The sequence below is a fragment of the Trichoderma aggressivum genome (assembly GCF_033847375.1).
Source record: "Trichoderma aggressivum f. europaeum strain CBS 100526 chromosome Unknown scaffold_001, whole genome shotgun sequence".
Lineage (NCBI taxonomy): Eukaryota > Fungi > Ascomycota > Sordariomycetes > Hypocreales > Hypocreaceae > Trichoderma > Trichoderma aggressivum.
The window spans coordinates 1699909-1719848 of NW_026946367.1; the positions used below are offsets into that span (position 1 = coordinate 1699909).

A 19940-nucleotide genomic window follows, 5' to 3' on the forward strand; every position below is an offset into this window, starting at 1 on the left:
CCGGAAATCATGTTAGTGCGCCACATAGCCTCTGGTTGGCACCGCTTGCCTGGACCGCTCCGCCGGTTATCCGCTTCTAGCACGACTATTCTGTGGTTTTATGGGGGGGGATTGTGCCTGTTTCTGGTGATTGATTAGTTGGACCCCCTGCCGTATCACGTCGCCACCTAAGTATAGAAAAGCCGGGCTTCTCCAAGCCTCTCCCGAGTTCGACCACTCACATGGCTGAGCAGACACCAGAACACCAAATCTGAAATGAACGTGTCACTCCCGCGTGGGAAGGAAAACTTGGCTAGCCCCAGTGGTTGGATGTATTTCCGGAATACTATTGCGCTAGAAGGTGGTGAGGGTCAGATGCCATGAGAAATTGGTCTGAGACGTGGGTATTGATCGGCAGCACACATTAACCTGAATTGTATTGCGCAGAATCAAGGCAAGCTCATGAGCTGTTTTGTTTCTCTTCGTTCTCTGATAAACAACAACCCAAGGATTGGGGTCTAAAAAACGCCTCGCCAGCACCGTCGTATCTCACCAGGCGGCGCGAACGTGTACGAGTAATCATAAGGGGGTGGGTCAACAGCCCTGTAATCAATTAGCACAGGGGAACATGAAGATAAGTGGACCTTTTGAGCCTCTTCTTCTTCTTGTTCGCCGTGAAGAGCAAATGCTACAGAATGCCGAAGGCCTGGGTGTTGAGCGGGAGAATCCATGTCGGCTAGAACGTTTTGCTTCTCGCAAGCTCTGAAACTAGCCGCGCTACTGTCGCCGTGTAGGACATGGCAGCTTTGCCGGGGAAAGGAAACGGTGCCCAATGATTAGTACTTGTAGGGTGTAAGTGGCATTAGATAATACCATGCATGGATTTTTATTTTTATAGAGTCGGCGACCAAGATGAGCCACCCGCGATTGGGCTTACAAACACCGGGCTCGGAGTTTGGCCGTGTCGTGAGTCCTTTTGCATTTGATATGAACAATGTTTTATACAAGCCCATTTGCTTCCGTTTGAGCAGTTTTGCTATTTTGACTTGTCCAGCTCTTGGTACATGTATGTATGCTTGCTTTCATCGGCGACACTAGGTACAATCGTGTCATCCACTGGTAAGATGGAGCTGACATGATACTCTGTAGCAAGTCCTTGCTTGCCACGCGAACCCTCCTCTATCACCGATTGACTTATGGAGTAGTGTTAACCGCGGATATGGCCGGCCCCTTGAGAATGGCGCTTAAAAGGGTGGCCCTAGGGGTTCACACACCATCGATCCATCGCGCAACCAAGGCTCCATTATTGATGATGCCCTGGAGAACGAGAGCGATAACTCCGGATACGGAAGAATGCTAATCGTTGGAGCGGGTGGACACTTTCCATCGATGCGTAACTTCACGCGCATGTTCCCTTCATTCTTAGCTAGATAGAGCAGCTCCGGCTGCATTCAAAGGTGGGTGGAGCTGCATCTGGTCGACATCTCTCAATGCATAACAGAGGAAGCAACCCGCATTAGTGCTGGCTGATGAAGGTGCTGCCCCTTATCTGTGATTTCTACGGAGTAGTGAGATCATGGTTCAAGGCTGCGATTGGGGACTGAATTTCAACGCTTTCAAGTGTAATCTCCAGAACGCAGATGACAAAGCCGGGTGCGCCAGTAACACTGAATGACTCAATATGACGGCCTTGATCCTAACTCCCCGGATGAGAAATTCTGGCGTACTTGAGGTCAGTGAGTTTCATGCAGGATGTATGAGATTAAATTCATCTTCCGCCTGCAGGTTCAGGTAGCTGCAGGAAGCATTATCATAAAACATCTAGCTGGGATAGCATTGAGAAGAATTAAGAAATGAATTGAACCAAAAGTTCGTTTTCGAGAAACATGAAAGAAGCAAGTGCAAGGTGGGCCATGGGGATGATTCCAGGAGACGGGACGAGGGTGCGTGGGGTGGTGAGGCAGATTTTGTTGTGCACTTTCCGCCCTTTATGTCATTCCATTACTACCGTCTGCCAGGGCTTAAATGATGGAATGAGAATTGATACCCTTTTTGGACATTGACAGCTGTTAGCTAACTATGCTTCTGCCGAGGTATCAAATGCTGTAGTTGTCTATCTCCGTTCTCATCTGATTCGTAGCTTGCACAAACGTCTACTCTCGGCAGCCTCAATGAGTGTATAGCAACTAATATGGCCGTGCTTGAGATAATACAGAGTATAAAACGCATCTGATAACGGAGTCGCTATTCCCTGCCTCGACTTCAAGTATGGTTCTCAATGCTACTTCGGTCTGTCGTACGCCCATCTGGGGTTACGGACATTGACAGGTGGGGCGCTTGGCTGAGTGGCACAGTCCTTTGGCCGCAGATTTCCGACAAGAAAGGGGGCTCATGAAGAACGGGAATGTTCAGTAGACTTCTTGATTTGGCCTGATTTTCGTGTGGGTAAGGATCTTGACAGCGGCTTCACGGTTGCTTTGTCCAGTCAATATGGGAAGCAACAGGGGACATATATACAGCAACACGTTCTGGTTTGGAGAAGGCCAAGCGTAATATAACGATATCATGCTAATCTCAAAGGGAGTTCCTTGAGGGTGATTTTCAATGGCCTGCATAGAGCGCAGCAAAGGCGTGATCGTCTCCTATCTTGGAGAGATTGTTCAAAGGACTGCAAGGCGAGAAGGGTCTACAATCTGTGCCCTTGCAGCGCTTTTGAGTTTCTAGGAGGAAATATACCCTGCGAAGGGCTTGATAGATTGGCTACGAATTGATGTGTATGATCATCGTGAAGTCGACCTGCATGTATGAGATGTAATTAATAGGGGCTACATATTCGTTCAAAATCGTTGAAAGATACATAAGTTTTCTTCACGGAAACAGCAAGAACCATCTATGAATGCATGGTAATATTGACCTGCCATGTACAGGTTACTTCACCCTTCTGTGATCGATAGCCAAGGCCGAGCCTACACAAAATGTGTATCACACAACACATCCATGAGGTCACCACAATTCAGGATCAAACTATCCATTCCAATATTTGTAAATATAGACACCTATAGTAAGAGCAGCAGAAGCGTCATAAATATGAAATAAAACGGACGGATTTCCTTGGTATTAGCCATACTACTCCTAGAATATAAACCTGCTCTACTGGAGATTGCCTGTCCTATCAGGGCATGTTCTCATCTATGACTGATGCACAACCACCCCAAGCATTTCCCAGAAATCTTGGTTGGGATTTGAGAAGGCATTGTAAGTTCTCTTCGCGTCACCAAAAATCTGGTGCGTTTCAAAAATAAAGGGGGATACAGGAACTATGGTGCGCTCCCTTCAGAGAGCGGTAACTGGATCATCACAACATACGTTCGTGGGAATACATCAGGCTTCATAGATATGTATATCGCAGCATTTATCAATCTCTCAAGTTGTAATCTAAAATGAAATACAGCTGTCCCGCTTTGCTAAACTGGAGATCATTAGTCTCGAGTCAGGACCCAACCAACGGCAGCGGCAGCACCAACAACGATACTAAGGCGTAGACTAACGACAATACCAAGGCGGAGACTAAGGGCTTCGCGGCCCTTAGTCTAGCTTAAGTTTTACGACAGACCTTCCAAGGTTCTTTATCCCTCTTCACTCTCTTCCACCAACCCGACTTCTGACACTCGAACCAGATGGTTTGGAGATTGACTATGCGTTATGATCTGCAATGCCGATGTTGAGCCTCTATCGCGATAACAAGGCATTGCAAACCCTTTCCACCCGGAGGGGCTTTACATCATTGTCTGCCAGCCAAAGAGACGCAGATGCGTGCATACTCGGGGTCCCAAATGCTCGAGATCCACCGTTGGATGTTGAGCCTTGCGGTGTCGTATGAGGCCATCTTTCCATCGGTAGTGACCGGCTCATCAAGGTTTGCAGATGGTCCAGAGCTCCATGTTATTCCTATATAAGGCTCAGTCTAATCAGAGAACTCCAACAAAGATGTTCAGGCGGGTTGGTGGAGTGGTCTAACACGTGCGACTCAAGATACTGTCTTGATCCTTTCGCATCTCGCAAGAGGCGTAGGTTCGAATCCTGCACCCGTTATTCTTTTTTTCCTACTCCAGAGCTCTATATTACTCCTATATAAGGCTTGATGTAACCCTGAAGTTCCAACAAAGGCGGGTTGGTGGAGTGGTCTAACACGTGCGACTCAAGATATTATCTTGATCCTTTACAAGGATTTCGCATCTCGCAAGAGGCGTAGGTTCGAATCCTGCACCCGTTAGTTTTTCTTTTTTTGTCCAGAGCTTCATTCACGGAGTTTCAACGAAGAATTTCGTGAAGCTCTTTATAACACACGCCCAATAGACCCAACTGTAGTTATATTTAGTTTCAAAAGACTAGTGTAACAAGCTAACCGTAGGGTACTTTGAAAGCTAATTAATAATTAGTTTCCATTTCCCTTTGCACTAAGAAAAGAAGCTGTGCTTAAATATTCACACTGTAACCCTGCTGACTAACACATACACTTGTGTCAAAGTCACGCTTGACGATGCTGTTGTTAACGAAGCTCTTCTTGCAAACATTTTAAAAGTGGCGAGACGTTTTCTCATGGCGCGAGCCTGTCTGCTGTTGTTTTGGTTGAGGTCGGGCTAAAGGGCTGCTGTTGGCTTTCATCCCAGGGATGAGCAAGATCCAGTATAAGAGAGTGAGGGAGGTTGCGGGTATCACAGCGGTTGTAGCTTGAGAAGCTGTCTTGTTGAGCACTACATAACACTCCTGATCCTGAATGGACACTGCCGGCGCTCTCGTTCTCTGCCAAAAACGAGGGGGTGGTTTGACATGTGGCTCTACTCCGTACAAGCAGGCGACTTGTTACCTGACAGTGATCAGGATTTGGGCCTCCTGTTTAAAAGAGAGGGGTTGAGAAATGTGCAGTCCTGGGCCTTTCACAATTTATACAAGCCCAAGATGATTGATGAGAAATAAAGTATATCGAATTGAGGCGGGAGAGACTGGGTTGCCTGAAGAAACTCAAACCGCTTTCCTTAGCGAGATGGCCTTTGGCTTGGCGCATACATACCCTTCATCCAACGATTCCTTTGTCAGGCCGATTTACTTTGAACCCGCACAGAGGCAAACTGCCAGCCTCTTGAATGCTCAATGAGGTTATGCTTAATGTGTCTAATCCATCATGAGGCTATCTACATGTATTGTGGTATGGGGCTGAATATGAAGGCAACCCCAAAACTGACCAATTTGAGGAGAGCTGTGTAACATTACAGGCTGTATCAACCTAGTTGCAGAACAAGAGCATTGTTTAATGACACAATGAACATGTTTTGTGGGTTATGATGCAAACTCAACCTCAAAACTGGCCAATTGAAAGGGAGTGCACATGTGTGGCTCACTTTAACGGCCTCGAAAAGAGCATCTCACCATAATTGATGTTCCTGGAATTTTCCGCGATACTACCAAAGGAACCACCAAAGATGACATGATGATAAGAGGGGAGTTGGTCACGAGATACATCAAAGACGACGGCACCATTATCTTGGCAGTCCTGCCGAGCAATGTCGACATTGCCACCCAAGAGATTTTGGGGCTTGCGGAGGAGTATGACAAGAACGGCGAGCGTACTCTCGTTGTTCTCACCAAGCCTGATTTAGTAGTTGAACCTAGTGCGCAAGCAGCTATCTGCGATCTTTTTCAGAGCAAGAAACGGTCACTCAATCTTGGCTACTTCCATGTTCAAAATCGCAGACCAAACAGCGGCTTAGAAGGGCGTTCGGGGGTTGACAAGATTTTCCGAAAGCAACCATGGGATCATCTTCCGCGGGATCGAGTAGGTATCGTAGCCCTTAAAGAGCAGCTTAGGTCACTCTTGGTTGAGATTACCCGACGCGAGTTTCCTAAATTGATCCAAGACGTCGGCAACCAGATTAGAGAATGCAAGAGAGAACTAAACAGCCTTGGGCCCCCTAGCCCGGATGAGCGCGAGCAACGAAGCTTTCTTTGTAGTATTGTTGGGGCTTTCCAAGATCGCGTCCGGGCAGCATTGACGGCTGATTATAACGCCAACTCGGGTTTCGACGAGGATGAGCCTCGTCTCATCACTCACATGGTGAACATGACCGATACCTTCAGCGCTGATTTCCATGAGAGTGCTCATTCACGACGCTTTGAGAAGCTTGGACAGGTGGAGCCGTCCGAGGAAGTTGAGGCGCCTGATGATTGTGATGATAAAGCTGGGTTGATGATGTTGCACCGGAGGAGCTTGCTGAACTTGCCTACATTATTACTCTGGAGAAGATATCCGTGCCCGTGCCGTGTGACGACTTTAGCAAATGGATCAGTGGCGTTTACTTGCAATCTAGGGGCCTGGATCTGGGCACCTTTAACGCAAACTTCCTCACTACAGCTTTTGTATAGCAGTCGCACAAGTAGGGAGACATGATAAAAATCTACACAAGCAGACTCATCATCACCCTTCATCGCTTCATCGCCGCCGCACTCCGTTCCGTCTGTTCAGAAGAGCAAGTCCGTAGCAAGTTGTGGGCCGCAATGATAAAGAGCTTAGTGGAGCGCTACAAAAAGGCAATGGACCAAGCGAGGCTGTCGGTCGAAGTCGAGCAGCGCAAGCAACCCTATACTCTGAACAAGCAGTTTGCTCAAGCGTTGTCCAAGGCCCGAGGCTACCGAGTCTCGGAACTGCTCCTCCCCAAGGCTAGAAAGGACACGAAGCAGTTCGGAGGGACGCAGTTCATGATTCACTTGTACGACATTGCCAAGGCTGTCGAAGTGAAAAGCAATGTGGAGCAGTTGCAATAAGAGATTCGCGACATTCTTCATGCTTACTACAGCTTGGCGGCTGACCGGTTCATTGGCAATGTCTTTCAGCTTGCTTTTGACCACTGTCTGCTGCGCGAGCCTTATAATCCCTTGAAGGTTTTCACCCAGGATTGGGTTATCAATCTGGAGGCTGAGCAGCTTGAACAGATTGTTGGCGAGACTAGATCTGCCAAGAGGCGCGGTCAGGGATATGCGAAGAAGATTGTGGATTTGACTAATGCCTTGAATATCCTCCGAACTTGACTGCAAATCGAAATTGATACCACTGGGACAATGTATCGGAAAGTAACGTATTAATTTATTCGAGAATGGGCTTAAGTTGGGGATTGTCATGTCAACTGGTAATGTTACCCCCAGATCAACGCAATCATAGATTTGGGGTGAGAGACAGAACAAAAGAGAAGGGATCTTTTCATTTCAAGATAGTTTTTATATGTAGCTTTGAACACATAAAGAATCCGCAGCTTCAAGTCAATCGTACTTGGTCTTCTATCTATTTTACATTGTATTTTTGTTGACCACAAAATCTCATCGAGTTCGTGGTTAAGTGGCTCTATCTATACTGTGAAACTGAACACTTGTTTCTACATCATGTCTTGCATTTGTTACTACTCACTACTACAAGTAAGACACCATGAATTAAACTTTACAAGATCAAGTAGGGAGGAATGGCGGTCAACTACTTGAGGCCTAGAGATATTAAATGGGTAACTCCCCATTCAATTCGACACTCAGTTCCGCTAGATCTTCTCAATAACTCGACAAATAACGGTACTGTCTGCCCTTATATAAAATGAAGTCCATCCAACTTCTCTCCGCCCTGCCTCTCCTTTTCTTAGGGTTTACTGCCATTGTTCAAGGACAGAGCTGCCTGAGCGGCCACCTATACTGTGGATATGCTTTGGAATACATGGGTGAGGCTACTCGGACAATATCTATATACACATTGGGCTTTTTAACAGCATTACATACTGCAGGTTGGAGTAAAAACGACCTCATTGCCACCGTAACCAATGACCCTGATCCCAGCCAAGGCGCCATCGATCATCCAGGCCATGCTCTCTACCAGTGTCTCGATTCTGAAAAAGAAATCTTTTATGTTGGTTATTGTAACCAGGGATGCGATGCCATGATTGATGGCTCCGACGACATTTGCAATGGGAAGTAGAACAATGTTCTTGAATAACTGCGCTTACATTTACTGACTGACCATTACAGCACCTCGGTAATCTGATGAGATACTGTGAAGCCGGAAGCGATGATGATTATCGGCCTCAGGTTCAAGGTTCAATCGCTTCAGTAGATTTCTAGCATGCGGAGAGCTGCAGCTGGTAGTTATAGTGTTATAAAGAGAACGCTTGCGACATCTAACTGATAGACGATCTAGGCATCAGTCTAATACTACTCGATATTATTGATTGGGAGGTCTTTCTGAGCTGGTCATATCGAATGTTGGCTTTCGATTTCACTTTTGTCTTTATCAGCATAGGATGCCTAGTTTTAAGCAATGCGCCAATCTATCTTGGCGAGTATAATTGTTTCAAGTAAACAGAGCAGAGCTTCAGTATGACCCAAAGCGGCATCCACATCCGCCAGCTTCAAGATACGCACTGCATAGCACCGGCATCGATTAGACAACACGCCAATCGCATTCATTTCTACGAGCTAGACGTCATCGGCCCTTTGGTGCGACTCCATTCACTCGCGTAGCAATGTTGATCCGATTTTTCATCGTGGACATCGACGATGGTAGATCAGAGTATATCGCACTGTAATGGAATCTGGCCATCCAGGTGGTTGTCGGAACTTGTACTAGTCAATCCCCAAGAGTTCTATAGTGATTTTTTTTTTTCATTTGCATGGCTGAAATAAAAAGATGGACGAATATATTAACCGTCGCCGGAAGAGGCGCTCGTTCGATTACCAAGCACCCCAGGCGGACTGCGGCGTCGTATTTGATGAGGCACCATTAATTTGCAAGCAGTGGTTGCGACGGAGAGGCGATTAGCCGAGTGATAAACAGTAGAGATGCGCATGCTGCAGGAAGATATGATTAATATACTGTGCGGCCTCAGAAAAAAAAGGCTGTCATCGAACGGGTACGACCGGAGCGGTGATGAGGGGGGCAAGATGAGAGAAATGAGACGAGGGTTCACAAAGTTCAGATACGACAGAACACGTGGATATATGAATGGCTACACGAGGAGAATAGCGAGTGATGAGAAGGGTAGAATCACACGCTTGATTTCCAGATATGCTTGAGGAATCAAAGCAAAAGAAGGGGCCGATATAGGAAACAATTCAAGTCAATGTTGATTGAACCGTCCACGGAAATGTCGCGATGCCCCGTAAAAGAAGCGGAGCAGGATGGAGAAGGATGGCATCCTCCCCGCATTCCATGGTACGTACCATCCGGAGCAGGCCTATCACAGACAGAGATCCAGCCGTTAAGAGCAGGCAAAGGGCCAAGAATGGGTACGACTTAGTACCACGATGACGGCATTATCGTGGTGGACGAACTCAAGCTAAACAGCAGCAAATGGGGCGCCGTTGATAAGACAACTTCAGAAGGTGAGACGACAACGAGGTACCCGGTGTTAGTAATAAAGCTACAAAAAGACTCCTCGAGGCCGAATCTGTAATAAGCCGAGTCGACGATACAGGTACGGCCAAGAGCCAAGAGCCAAGAGCCAAGAGCCATTCAAACAGGATACGCTTCTTTGTGTTGAGTTTCACGAATACGGATGCGTCCCGGGGGCTGGCGGGCGATGCTGTGCGCCCTAACGCAAACTTTTTTTCAACGGCTGCATATGAGTATGAGGAATGAAAAGATTTTCAGCTTCTCCCCTCTATTCTGCATGATAAAGAGGGTGTGAAGCCGTTGCTGATGCTGCACAACGCATGGACGTCTCACAGTGGAGGGGATGTGTTCGAAGGGAACCCCCGCAAGAAATTTGCGCATGAGACAAGTCAGCCAGCGAAGCATGGCTGAGAGCACGCGGACTTGCACGTGTGGTTGGCTGACCCTCTGGTTGCGAGTGTGTTTGCCTGTTATTGGGCACCGGACATCTTGGGCATGGTCATGTTCTTAGCCGTGTGATGCGCCCTCAACCGTGACTGCGCAAGTGGTACGCTTGTCGACGGCCAGGCTGCCTTGGGATTCAGTCAGAAATATGACTCAGAATCGGAGCCTGAGTTTGATACCGTAGATGCGATACTGAACGAGGACAAATGGCAAGCAATGCAGGTCTGAAATGCTACAGTATCGTTTATGCAGGGGTTAGAGCTTGAGGCCACTGGCGAGACGAAAAAGGCTCAATTTAAACTTACCTGGACACTTGCTTTGGACATGGCCGGGTAGCTGTTGATAACGCCTGTAATGGAAATAACAAGACCGACGTGTCCGGGGGCGTGGTAGGCAGCAGAATGGCTGGATGGCTCATTCATTGGCTTATCCCGGCCAGCACACTCAGATCCAAGGCAAGCCATCCGTGTCAGCCATCCAATAGCTCTCTGACGCCGCATTGTCCATCATATGATAACAAGGTGCTTCGAATGCACAGCGGCATCTCATGAGACGGCCAAGGACGCCCTGCATATCCCAAGCGCTGCTTAGCTGCCCGACCGAGATGCCACAGCAACAGATAGAGAGAATCCGCTTCTATCCTGGGGCCATCCGGGGGCCAGCACATACTGGTACTAGCACGGCTCGAAAGAGGACATGCGTCGATTGCTACATGCCACAATCGACGAGCAAACGGGGCCGGGAGGAGCATCGGGAATGGGGGCCTTTTGGGGGTCCATGGAACTTTGTTGAGGTTGAAGCATCGATGCCTCAAGCTGCGGCTTTAGTGTTTGCGTGTGCATTGCACCCCTGCTGGGATTTCATGCCTCGTAAACGTACAAAGCAGGGCCGTCGCCGTCTTCTTTGGTCTGCCGGATCTTGTTTCCTCCAGCTGCATGTTGCTTCTTCTACTTGTATTCGCCGTAGACGCAGATCAGATCATCGAGCCTCGTGCCATCTCGATCGCCCTGACCTTTATCATCTGGCCCTTTTCTTGATTTCGGTCGGTGCAAACAAAGGGTCCCTCCCTGTCAGGCCTAAAGCACGCCGTCTCGCCCGCTGCGTCATTACCCCGTACCCCGTATTTCTTTGTCGACACGATCGGGCAACTTTGTTGAAGAAGAGAGAGAGCCGCTTCACAATTTTTCTTCTTCTTCTTCAAAACTATTACTCCTTCCCATCGCCTGCATCCATTATTCTCCATTTCGCCTTCCCAAGTCCTCCGTTCTCTCACCGAGCAGGACAGCGAATAACGCATCGTCGATAAGGCGAGTCAGCTAATCGCACACGACCGGCCGTTCCGTAGCTCGGAGTAGGTGCCACCGCAGAGGCACTGTGTTATCGACACCCAAGTCCTGGCTACCGCCCCCGCCGCCTGCGCCCTCGCGATTACAGTGTATCATTTACACTGCAAGGCACCGCCGGCCGGTTGCGGCACCAATCGCCTGCCCACCTGAAGGACGCCTGACAGTTGCACTTACCTACCTAAATCCGCCCCAGCCGTTAGCCCTAATCGCACGCCTGCCATTGGCCCGTCCGCCTCCCTGACTCTTCCCCTTCAGGCCAACTTGTCCGTCTGCGCACGGGTCGGTACCACAACGGAGCACCCGCCCTGGTACAGGTACTCGCTATCAGTGGCACCCTCGCATTGCATACGCGCGGCCGAGTAGCGCGGCAAGTACGCTGTACAAGGCGCAAAGTCGTCCACTCCGTATTCCAGAAGGCCTCGCCTGGAACACAGCGCTCGACCCTTCTGGGAACTGGCATGTCTCCACTAGTCTCGGGCTGTCTCCATCGTCCCCCGGCTGCTCGTGCCTTCGCCATGATGCTATACACTCCTCGTCCGAGGCTCCCTCCAACTCCTGCACTCTTCCCTACCACCACCGTCTCTACAGCCTCTCCTGCTCGCTCCTCTGCTCGCCCTCCATCATCATCATCATCATCATCCGAGCCTCTATCTTCGAAGCCCACGATAGCGGAAACCAACATCTCCATCTCTGCCGTCTCTGCCAAGTCCACTAAATCAGTCGTCACCATTCTTCCACCACACGCGAGCAGCCCAAAGCATGCAGAGGGCAAGAATAGACCATCATCGATTACAATTACCGTCACACCCATCCGAGCTGAATCACCTTCGCCTTCCGAAATCGATGCGGACATGGGGAAGCACGGCTTGTCTTCGCCAATGTCTGCCGCATCAGACACCATGATGAGTCGGCCAACGACACCAACTAGCCCCGTCCAGATCCCAAAGCCAGGCAGCCGTAGCCGACACTTCGATGCTGCCCATCCCGTGCGACGCCATAACACCGCTCGCCGCAAGGTCCCAAACAATGTCCGCTCGCCGGAATCTCTATCGCCGTCGGTGGCTGCCTTGTTGGCTGTCACTGACATCCCACGGCCCCGACGGGCGCAGCGGAAGCCGCGTGGTCAGGACCGCCTGTTAACCGTCGATGCCATCATTGCTGATGAGAGCTCGCTTTCAGAGAAGGAGTTCAGCTGGTCGCTGAGTCGCGGCAGTCCGATGGACGTGCTGATGTCGCCTCCCGACAGCCTGGACGAGGATTTCTTGGGCAGCGACTGCGGAAGCGTCCATATGGCTAGGACGCTCTCTGTTGACTCCATGCCATCTCTTGGCAACTCTTTCGGCACTGATGTGATTTCCTCTGTTGAGTCTCCTCGAAGCTTGAGCCCTCAGTCTCTGCACCGGAGAAAGGCCAGCCCCATCCGTAGCTCTCTTGGGCCCATCCGATCTCCTCCAGACAGCATCGTCGAGCACCCACTCTCTCCTGAGCCATCACGAGACGAAGATGAGCTGGACTCGCTGAATCTTCCAAGTCCCGAGGACGACCAAACAACTTCATACCAGTTTATACAGTTCAAGCCGCTCCGGGCCGTCTTCAAGTCCAATCTTACAGCATCACTGCGAGCGCTACGATTAGCAGCCAAATCCTTCTCCAGCATCAACTTTCCGTCTATTCCGCCCGATGATCTGATTACCCGCTCCATCCTCACCATGGACCCCAAGGTGCCCTACGCTGACGAGCGTCGACCACCCGTCACGGAGGAAATACCATCTGCCGAACTACGCCGGTACCTGAACCCAACAACCAGGCTGTCGCGTGAGACGCAGTCTCGACCTCTGCAACAGGCCGGCACTTTTGCCGCATCCATTCAAATGCAAACCTACAAAATTCAGCGCACACGACCCACCGACGCCGCGGCGCGCAATGCGTATCCATCCGCCTCACCGCTATCTCCATCGACTCCCGCGAGCCAGCCTGCATTAACGCCGGCACAAGATTCAGTCCCTCCGCTTCCTACTATGCGCCAGCGAGAGATGCGAGAAAACCCCGACTTTATTCGCATTGCCGTCATGGAAATGATTATGCGCCGGCGAGGCAAGCTGGACAATAGCAAGCCTGGACGTGCGCGCTGGGCACTGCCCCCCAGAAAGACGTCGACTAAACCCTATGAGATTGGAGCCGATGGTGTTCCAGAGCGATGGATTCCTCTGCCAATTGCTGACTAGTGGGATTCGCCGGAATCTGGACTCATTGGACTCGCACATCGCGCGCCGAGGCAAAGCTCAAGAGGCCGAAGCGCGATTTGCCTTGATTCTATTGGCTACCGACCGCGACCAACACATCGGCGAACGTTTGCCTTGGTGATCCGAGACAGACCCTGATTTTCCCTCTCAGCTATTCTGCTCCCAAAAGTCGACGATTCGATCCACCGCACAGAATTAGTGTGGGTCCGTGTCAAAATCACCAGGGAATAGCATGATAACACTTGCCAATGGCGAGCCATTCACTCTTGGCTAGGGTGGCGATAAGTCTCCAGTGACACATGGCAGATTCGGCACTGGGACGGAGTTGAACACCCTTGTCTCCACATGGAAGGGTTTTGGAAGGCTTCGAGCCCTGGAGAGCCACGGAACACGAGTCGGACAACACCCACCCGCGGCAACATGTCACGAACTATACCGAGAAGAAAACGTCAACATGCGTTTCGGGCCGCCATTACTTAACAGGTACCGGCTGTGGGCATTGGCCGACAGGGCAGCAACCTATCCGGACAGCTGGCATGCTTTGACTGGGTGAAACATAACACTGAAAATTTTTCAGCATTCGCGACGCGGCCCAAAGCAATGCATGCGCGTTTGAAAAAAATTTTCCTCCTCGGCAAACGACCTGGGAATAGCCTTGTTGCGGGACGCTACAGATGGTCTCGCTGGCATTTTGATTTCATAATATGTTGCAGATTTTTCGGCGACAAACAAAAGGGCAATCTTCTGGGAGCAAACCATTACTCAATTCGGAAGGCCGAGAGATGACGCAGCGGCCATAAATCTCCGAAACGGCAGCCGATTCCGTTTGTTATCAACCTGCTTCTTCCGCTCTACTGCACAGGTTGTCAGGGACCTTTGCCAGATTGGCATCCATCGGCTAATGTGATCTAATCTGGACATACCTTACTTGAGATTTGGCGGATGTCGGGGCCAGAATGAGTGCAAGTCGCTGATGGTCGAATGGGTTGACCATTGGGCTCAAATGCGAGCCTTTGGGCTACGAGGGCCACATGCGCCATTTCTTGACCCATTGACTTGTCCGGGATCATCTCTACCTTTTTCTTCTTCTCTGAAACCGCGCGTTCTATTCTTGGACTAGTCGCTTCATGTCGGTTACACGGAACTTTTTTTTTTTTCATTTCTGATTTTTTTCGTTCACAGTTTGCCGCATCGCGATGGTGGAGTCTTGCATCAACTTTTCTCTTTTATTTGGAGTACCTGGCATTGCGAACCGGCGGCGTATGATTGGGATACCCTTTGATTGGTGTACAAGGCTTTTTTTTTGGCATATTTTCCCACGATTTTTTTTTTTTTTTTGGTCATCTCTTATTTGTTGCCATATCACCATTGAGATGGAGAAGGTCCTTGCGGGATAGTTTCTTGATTGGGTTGTTTGAACAACATTTTATGGACAAGAGATTTACGTGGGAGGAACACATAAAGAGATGGATGGTTACGTCGCAAGGCGATTCATAGCGGTTTTTAGCTAGCATTGATAGGATAGATTTACAGCTTTGATAAGCAATATGGTTAAAAACTGATAACTTGATATATATATCTTGGGTTCGAGAACTGGGCGGTCCTTGTGAAGTGCTGACCTGTTGAATGATATACCTAAGACGATATTGGCGGTTTGAAGTAAAAAAGTTGCGTTCAAAACATGGTACACTCTCTAGCTGGGTTATGCGTCACATAGGAACTGTTGGACTTCTCTAACTGGAACAATGAATGAATGGGAGCTTAGTTGATCATTGAAACGCTGGCTGAATCGAGAATTTACATTACTGTTTGATGATTTGCTACTGTTGTAAACTTTTCATAAAAGCGTAGGTAGATTATTATTATACGGATACATGTATATTGAAGCCTCTCAGATCATTGTTCTGCTACAAGAGGGTACGCAATATCCTTGAACATGATACATAGTAAGTAAGAAAAAAAAAGGGTTCCTAGGAGAGCAAGTTTTCTCTCCGAAAAAATTGATGTTCCTCTAACGCCCTCCATATGTGTGAACCTCCGTTGAATGTACTTGTACGCGAAATGCTGATATATGTCCACCCAGAGTTTGACGTAAAATGTAACGACACAATGCTCGCTCGCTTGCTTTGCAGTAGAATGAGGACTGAACGAAAAAAAAAAGAGTAGAAGAAGAAAACGAAAACAAGAGGCGAATGCGGTGAAAAGGGAAAATCACTTTTGTGCCCACCAAGAGATGAAGTTGGCGTAGGAATGCACTCTTTTATCCCAGAGAGCTTTCCGTGCGGATGCGAGATAGACTTCCAGCTCGGTGTCATCCCATCCTAGCGTTCTGAGAGGTTTGGCGGCGAGGGCGCCGACGAGCTCGTTGATGGCGTCGCGGAAGAGGATTCCTATTTCACGCTGGTGGGGATCCTATGAGAAAACGCGTCAGTCTACATGTTCGAGAAGGAGGTCCTTGTCTGAGCGTTACGGTACCTTGGGCCAAGCGCCGAGGGGCGTCTTGATTACTCGGCATTGGATGTTCTTGAAGCCCGCGGCTTTGTATTTGTCTTCCAGCTCGTTGATGACATAGGCGTTCATGCCGTATCTCGACAGGGCCTGGTGCATCATCATGGCGACTTGCGCCGGTGGGTGGTTCTCGGGCATCGTGCCGTCATCGCATCGGAGGAAGCTGCAGTAGTCTGTAATCTCCAACCAGCCGCCTTCTTTCAGGTGGGAATAGCTGTTCCTTATCATCTTGTCCACGTCCTTCAAGTAGATGCATGAGTGGCGCAGATGGATCAAATCGTAGCCGCCGCGATCCATCCATTCATCCTCCACGTCGTCGACTAGGAACCGCACATTCGGGGGGACCATGAGGGGTTGGATCGGGCTGAGGTCGAGGCCGACGATTTCGGCGCTTGGATACATTTTGGCAACTGCCTCTGCCTTAGCAAACGAATCGAGCAACCTTGAAGGAAGAAACGGAGCGAGTCGCAAAGCTTACCCGCCACTGGCCAGAGCCCTGTGCCGGTGCAAAGGTCCAGTATTCGTTGTGGGTTCGGCGCAATGGGAGAGTTGAACATCTTGCCGCCGACGAGTTCCATGTGTATCACATGTTTCAGATACTCTCGCTCCTGCTCGATTTCGTCGTTTGGTAGGGGATAGCGACCGTGGCGATAGTGATGATACTAGCAAATTTCTTATACTCAGTGACGCGCTCTTTATAGACTCGGCAAAGGCACAGAACTACACACCCTTCGTCCTCCCTCCCACTCATGCTCCCATATGCTACTCCGTACAGTGACAGACTCGGCAGATTGCGTATCGGTGCCATCGAATTCGTCGTCGTCGTCGCCGCCGTCGGCGTCGTCGCTGTCTGTCGCATCAAGCGGTGGATCCTGTTCCTCGATGTTAGGAGGATCTCCTGACACCATCATGGAGGGCTTTCGAGGCTCTGCAACCTTAGCTTCCGGGTCTGAGTCTGTTGCTGGCGCCTTACCAGCACTGGCACTGCGCCGCCGCCGCTCTTCTTCGCGTGTGGTATCTCCCATTGCGTGTGTGTGTGTGTGTGTGTGTGTGTGTGTGTGTGTGTGTGTCAACCGAACAGCGTCGTCGTCGTCGTCGTCGTCGTCGTCGTCGTGGTTGTAGTTGTAAGTGGTGACTTGATGTCTTGTCGTCAACGTTGTGTATGCCGCGCTATCGAGGAGAGCGACTGATCGGTGATAACGAACAAGAACCGCCTCGATCCGTCCCGAGTCCGATCCGTGGAGATTGAAGAATAGGCGACCGGGGGAGATGGAGCATGCTGGGACGGAATGCTGGCGGCAGCTGAACTCAGCCCGTTCGTTTCCCTTGTGGCTAAGCGATGGATGGCGATTCAAGGACCGGCGCGGTTTTGGGCTTCCATTAAGCGACTCTCGTCTTGTGATGGGATTCGAAGCTACTTGTATGTATGCGTCTGTTCAATGCAGCGATGCTTGTTAGCGATGTCGCCCGGCCAATCCGGTTGAGTTGCGAGAGGCGGGTTGGATGGATTTGATGCGACAAACATTTGACTGGACAATTGCTCTGCTTCTCGAGTCAGCTGATTGGAGAGAACGGGGAGAGAGGGAGTACAAGTACGGGGCACTTTGGCTGTGCGTCCCGGATACTCCACAGCGGCAGGGCATCGGCCAATGAAACAAAGTATCCTGTACGGCGCCTCGAGTATTCTGTACCAAACTTTGCGCTAAAAGTCGACGGACGAGGTTGGCAGGATTTGGCGTCCATTAGGATCTCAGGTGCTAAGGTATCTATAGAGATTTTGGTTAGCCTTGGCATTTATCGATCAAGGAGACCGAGATGGAGGCAAAGGAGGAGCATTTTGTAAACTTTGTATAGAAGATACATGTTAAACACGATGCCAGACGAAAAAGGTAGCGACCAGACATGAATTAGTGAGCCTGCATACCTCTACTGGGTACCTCTCGTATATCTCACCACTAGACCAGGTATTACTAACTGAACTGAACCAAAATATCCATTCTCCTATTACGTCTTCATGCCTGGAGTATATCTGCGGCAATTAGCGGGTACTGCTTAGACTCGAAACGGGCTCTTGATACTACTCGATGTGTCTACATGTAATCTTTGCAGTTTACACACTGCCTGCTGATACATACGTGGTGGCCTATAATAAATAGGTAGGTACCTAAAGGACCTAACTACATGTAAATCATGCACAGGGGCTATATGGAGTACATGTAGTGATGCAAGCTATTCCTCTGCTGGTTCATCTTGCATCTCGTTTTATCCCCATCAAGTAACAAGTTGAACATGGATCAGAGTCATTCATTCACATGGCTAATCAGCTTCACCAGTCTCGTGCTCGTGTGCTCAAACCGGCATACTCGACTCTTCATTGTGTCCCTTCGTCCCCTTCGTTTGTCCCCTCCATATCATCACCCTTCGAAACCATGAAGATGGCTGTGGCTGTGTCATCTTGCCACTCTTGCCTCGCCTCCACCACAGCCAACAAAGTGACAAGAGAACCAACACGAGTGTCAACGGTATCGAAATGTACCACAGCAGATAGAACAACGGTGTTGCGCTGACGTCCCATGAGCCTTCTTCGTCTAGTTGTTCCGATAGTAGTAGCCCCGATCCTGCAATGGTTGCAACGGTGATTGTGGGCAAGAATATCAGAATCGAAGCCGCGATGAGCTTCATCGAAACTGGGCCTTGTATGGCTGCTGCGGACTGTTGTTGCGATACCAAGTTTGATGCTAGAGCAGCTGCGGCTTCGATTCGCCTTTGAAGGTGGGACAGTCGTAGCTGGGTTGAGCGAAAGAGTGTGCGGCGATACTCTAGGCACTCTTTTAGCTGTAAGTCAACAAGAGGCCGCCGATTACTGCTGGTGTTACTCGGGGGGGATGGTGTTTTGTCAATAGAGGTTGCTGTTGAAGGGATGCTGGTGCTGGCATTCATAAGAACACCCTCAGTGATCATTAATGCAGACTCAAGTGCTCTTGAAAGCTCTGTTGTATGCCTCGCAAACAAGTATAATTCTTCATGCTGTGTTCTTGGGCTTGATATCATGCCCTCAGAGCCTGTGAGCTGAACGATGGACTGTTGATGAGGTTAACAACACTCGTCTACCGCCTAGGTATGTAATAGATGTACAAAAATGGGAAGTGAGTACATACCTTTTCTAACGGCTCAAATTCCTCCTCAATCTTCCGTGCTGTATCATCAACTTCTTCGTGCAGTCCCTCAAGTGCAACATCAAACAATATCTGCGGATTGGTTGCAACATCACTCCATGCCCGACTCTTCATCAAATCATGTATCCTTCTTTTCACCCTCGGCCCTGCACCAAAACACACCAGTGTTACACTGGTATCAGCTGAAGCTTGAAGAAAGAAGGAAGATTCCCTCTCTGGGTATTTATCAGCTGTCGTAGAGAACTCGGTCGCATCATCTTCTCCATCAGGCGACTCGTCATCAGTTCCAGCTGATGCAGTCGATGCATACGAGAATCGGAACCAGGAACTGAACCCGTTGTTTTCGTCACTTCTCCGACTAAAGCTATGGTTTATAGACATCACCCTCTCCGCGGTAAAGTCATGTGGTATACCGAATTTGTGAAAAAGTTCCACCATCAGCCCTTTTGTTTCTCGTCGCGGTACATCTGAGGGTACAAAACTTGGAAAACAGATCAGTACTGGTTCCTTTGCTCTTCATTTACATTGACAAGTCCATCAATTAGACGAGCATGACAACTTCATCCAGTAGACTTACACGATTCTGAGCTGTGGCCTGCCATTGAGACGGCGTACGGTGTTCTGGACATACTCGCGCAATTGCCCATCTAATATATTGTTAGGCTCCTCTTTGTTGGGTGCAAAGGTCTTTCATTTTACCTTCTGATATATCCCAGGTCTCCAGGCTCCAAGGCCTTTCGCTTATGCTCGGAGACTCGCTTGCAGCCTTCTCAGTGAAGTCTCTGTATAATACTTCTTGTGATCGTTTGGTCCAGGACATGGT

The 19940-nt window shown here is 49.4% G+C and overlaps 3 protein-coding genes across 3 annotated transcripts; 2 read left to right on the forward strand and 1 right to left on the reverse strand.

The window, feature by feature from the left end:
* Positions 1–5467: 5467 nt before the first annotated feature.
* Triagg1_486 (uncharacterized protein) lies at positions 5468–7062 on the forward strand (the record flags this gene model as incomplete). The annotated part of the gene is made up of 3 exons (XM_062899864.1): positions 5468–6219; positions 6444–6743; positions 6831–7062. 3 exons carry the CDS (start codon positions 5468–5470, stop codon positions 7060–7062), a joined length of 1284 nt encoding a protein of 427 aa, XP_062760836.1.
* Positions 7063–11705: 4643 nt separating this feature from the next.
* Triagg1_487 (uncharacterized protein) lies at positions 11706–13415 on the forward strand (the record flags this gene model as incomplete). Its single annotated transcript, XM_062899875.1, has 1 exon — positions 11706–13415. The coding sequence occupies one exon, from the start codon at positions 11706–11708 to the stop codon at positions 13413–13415; it is 1710 nt and encodes a 569-aa protein (XP_062760837.1).
* Positions 13416–15644: 2229 nt separating this feature from the next.
* Positions 15645–19937, reverse strand: Triagg1_488 (uncharacterized protein; the record flags this gene model as incomplete). The annotated part of the gene is made up of 10 exons (XM_062899886.1): positions 15645–15845; positions 15909–16351; positions 16420–16603; positions 16670–17373; positions 18077–18084; positions 18478–19022; positions 19100–19225; positions 19280–19475; positions 19695–19764; positions 19817–19937. The coding sequence occupies 10 exons, from the start codon at positions 19935–19937 to the stop codon at positions 15645–15647; spliced, it is 2598 nt and encodes an 865-aa protein (XP_062760838.1).
* Positions 19938–19940: the final 3 nt, after the last annotated feature.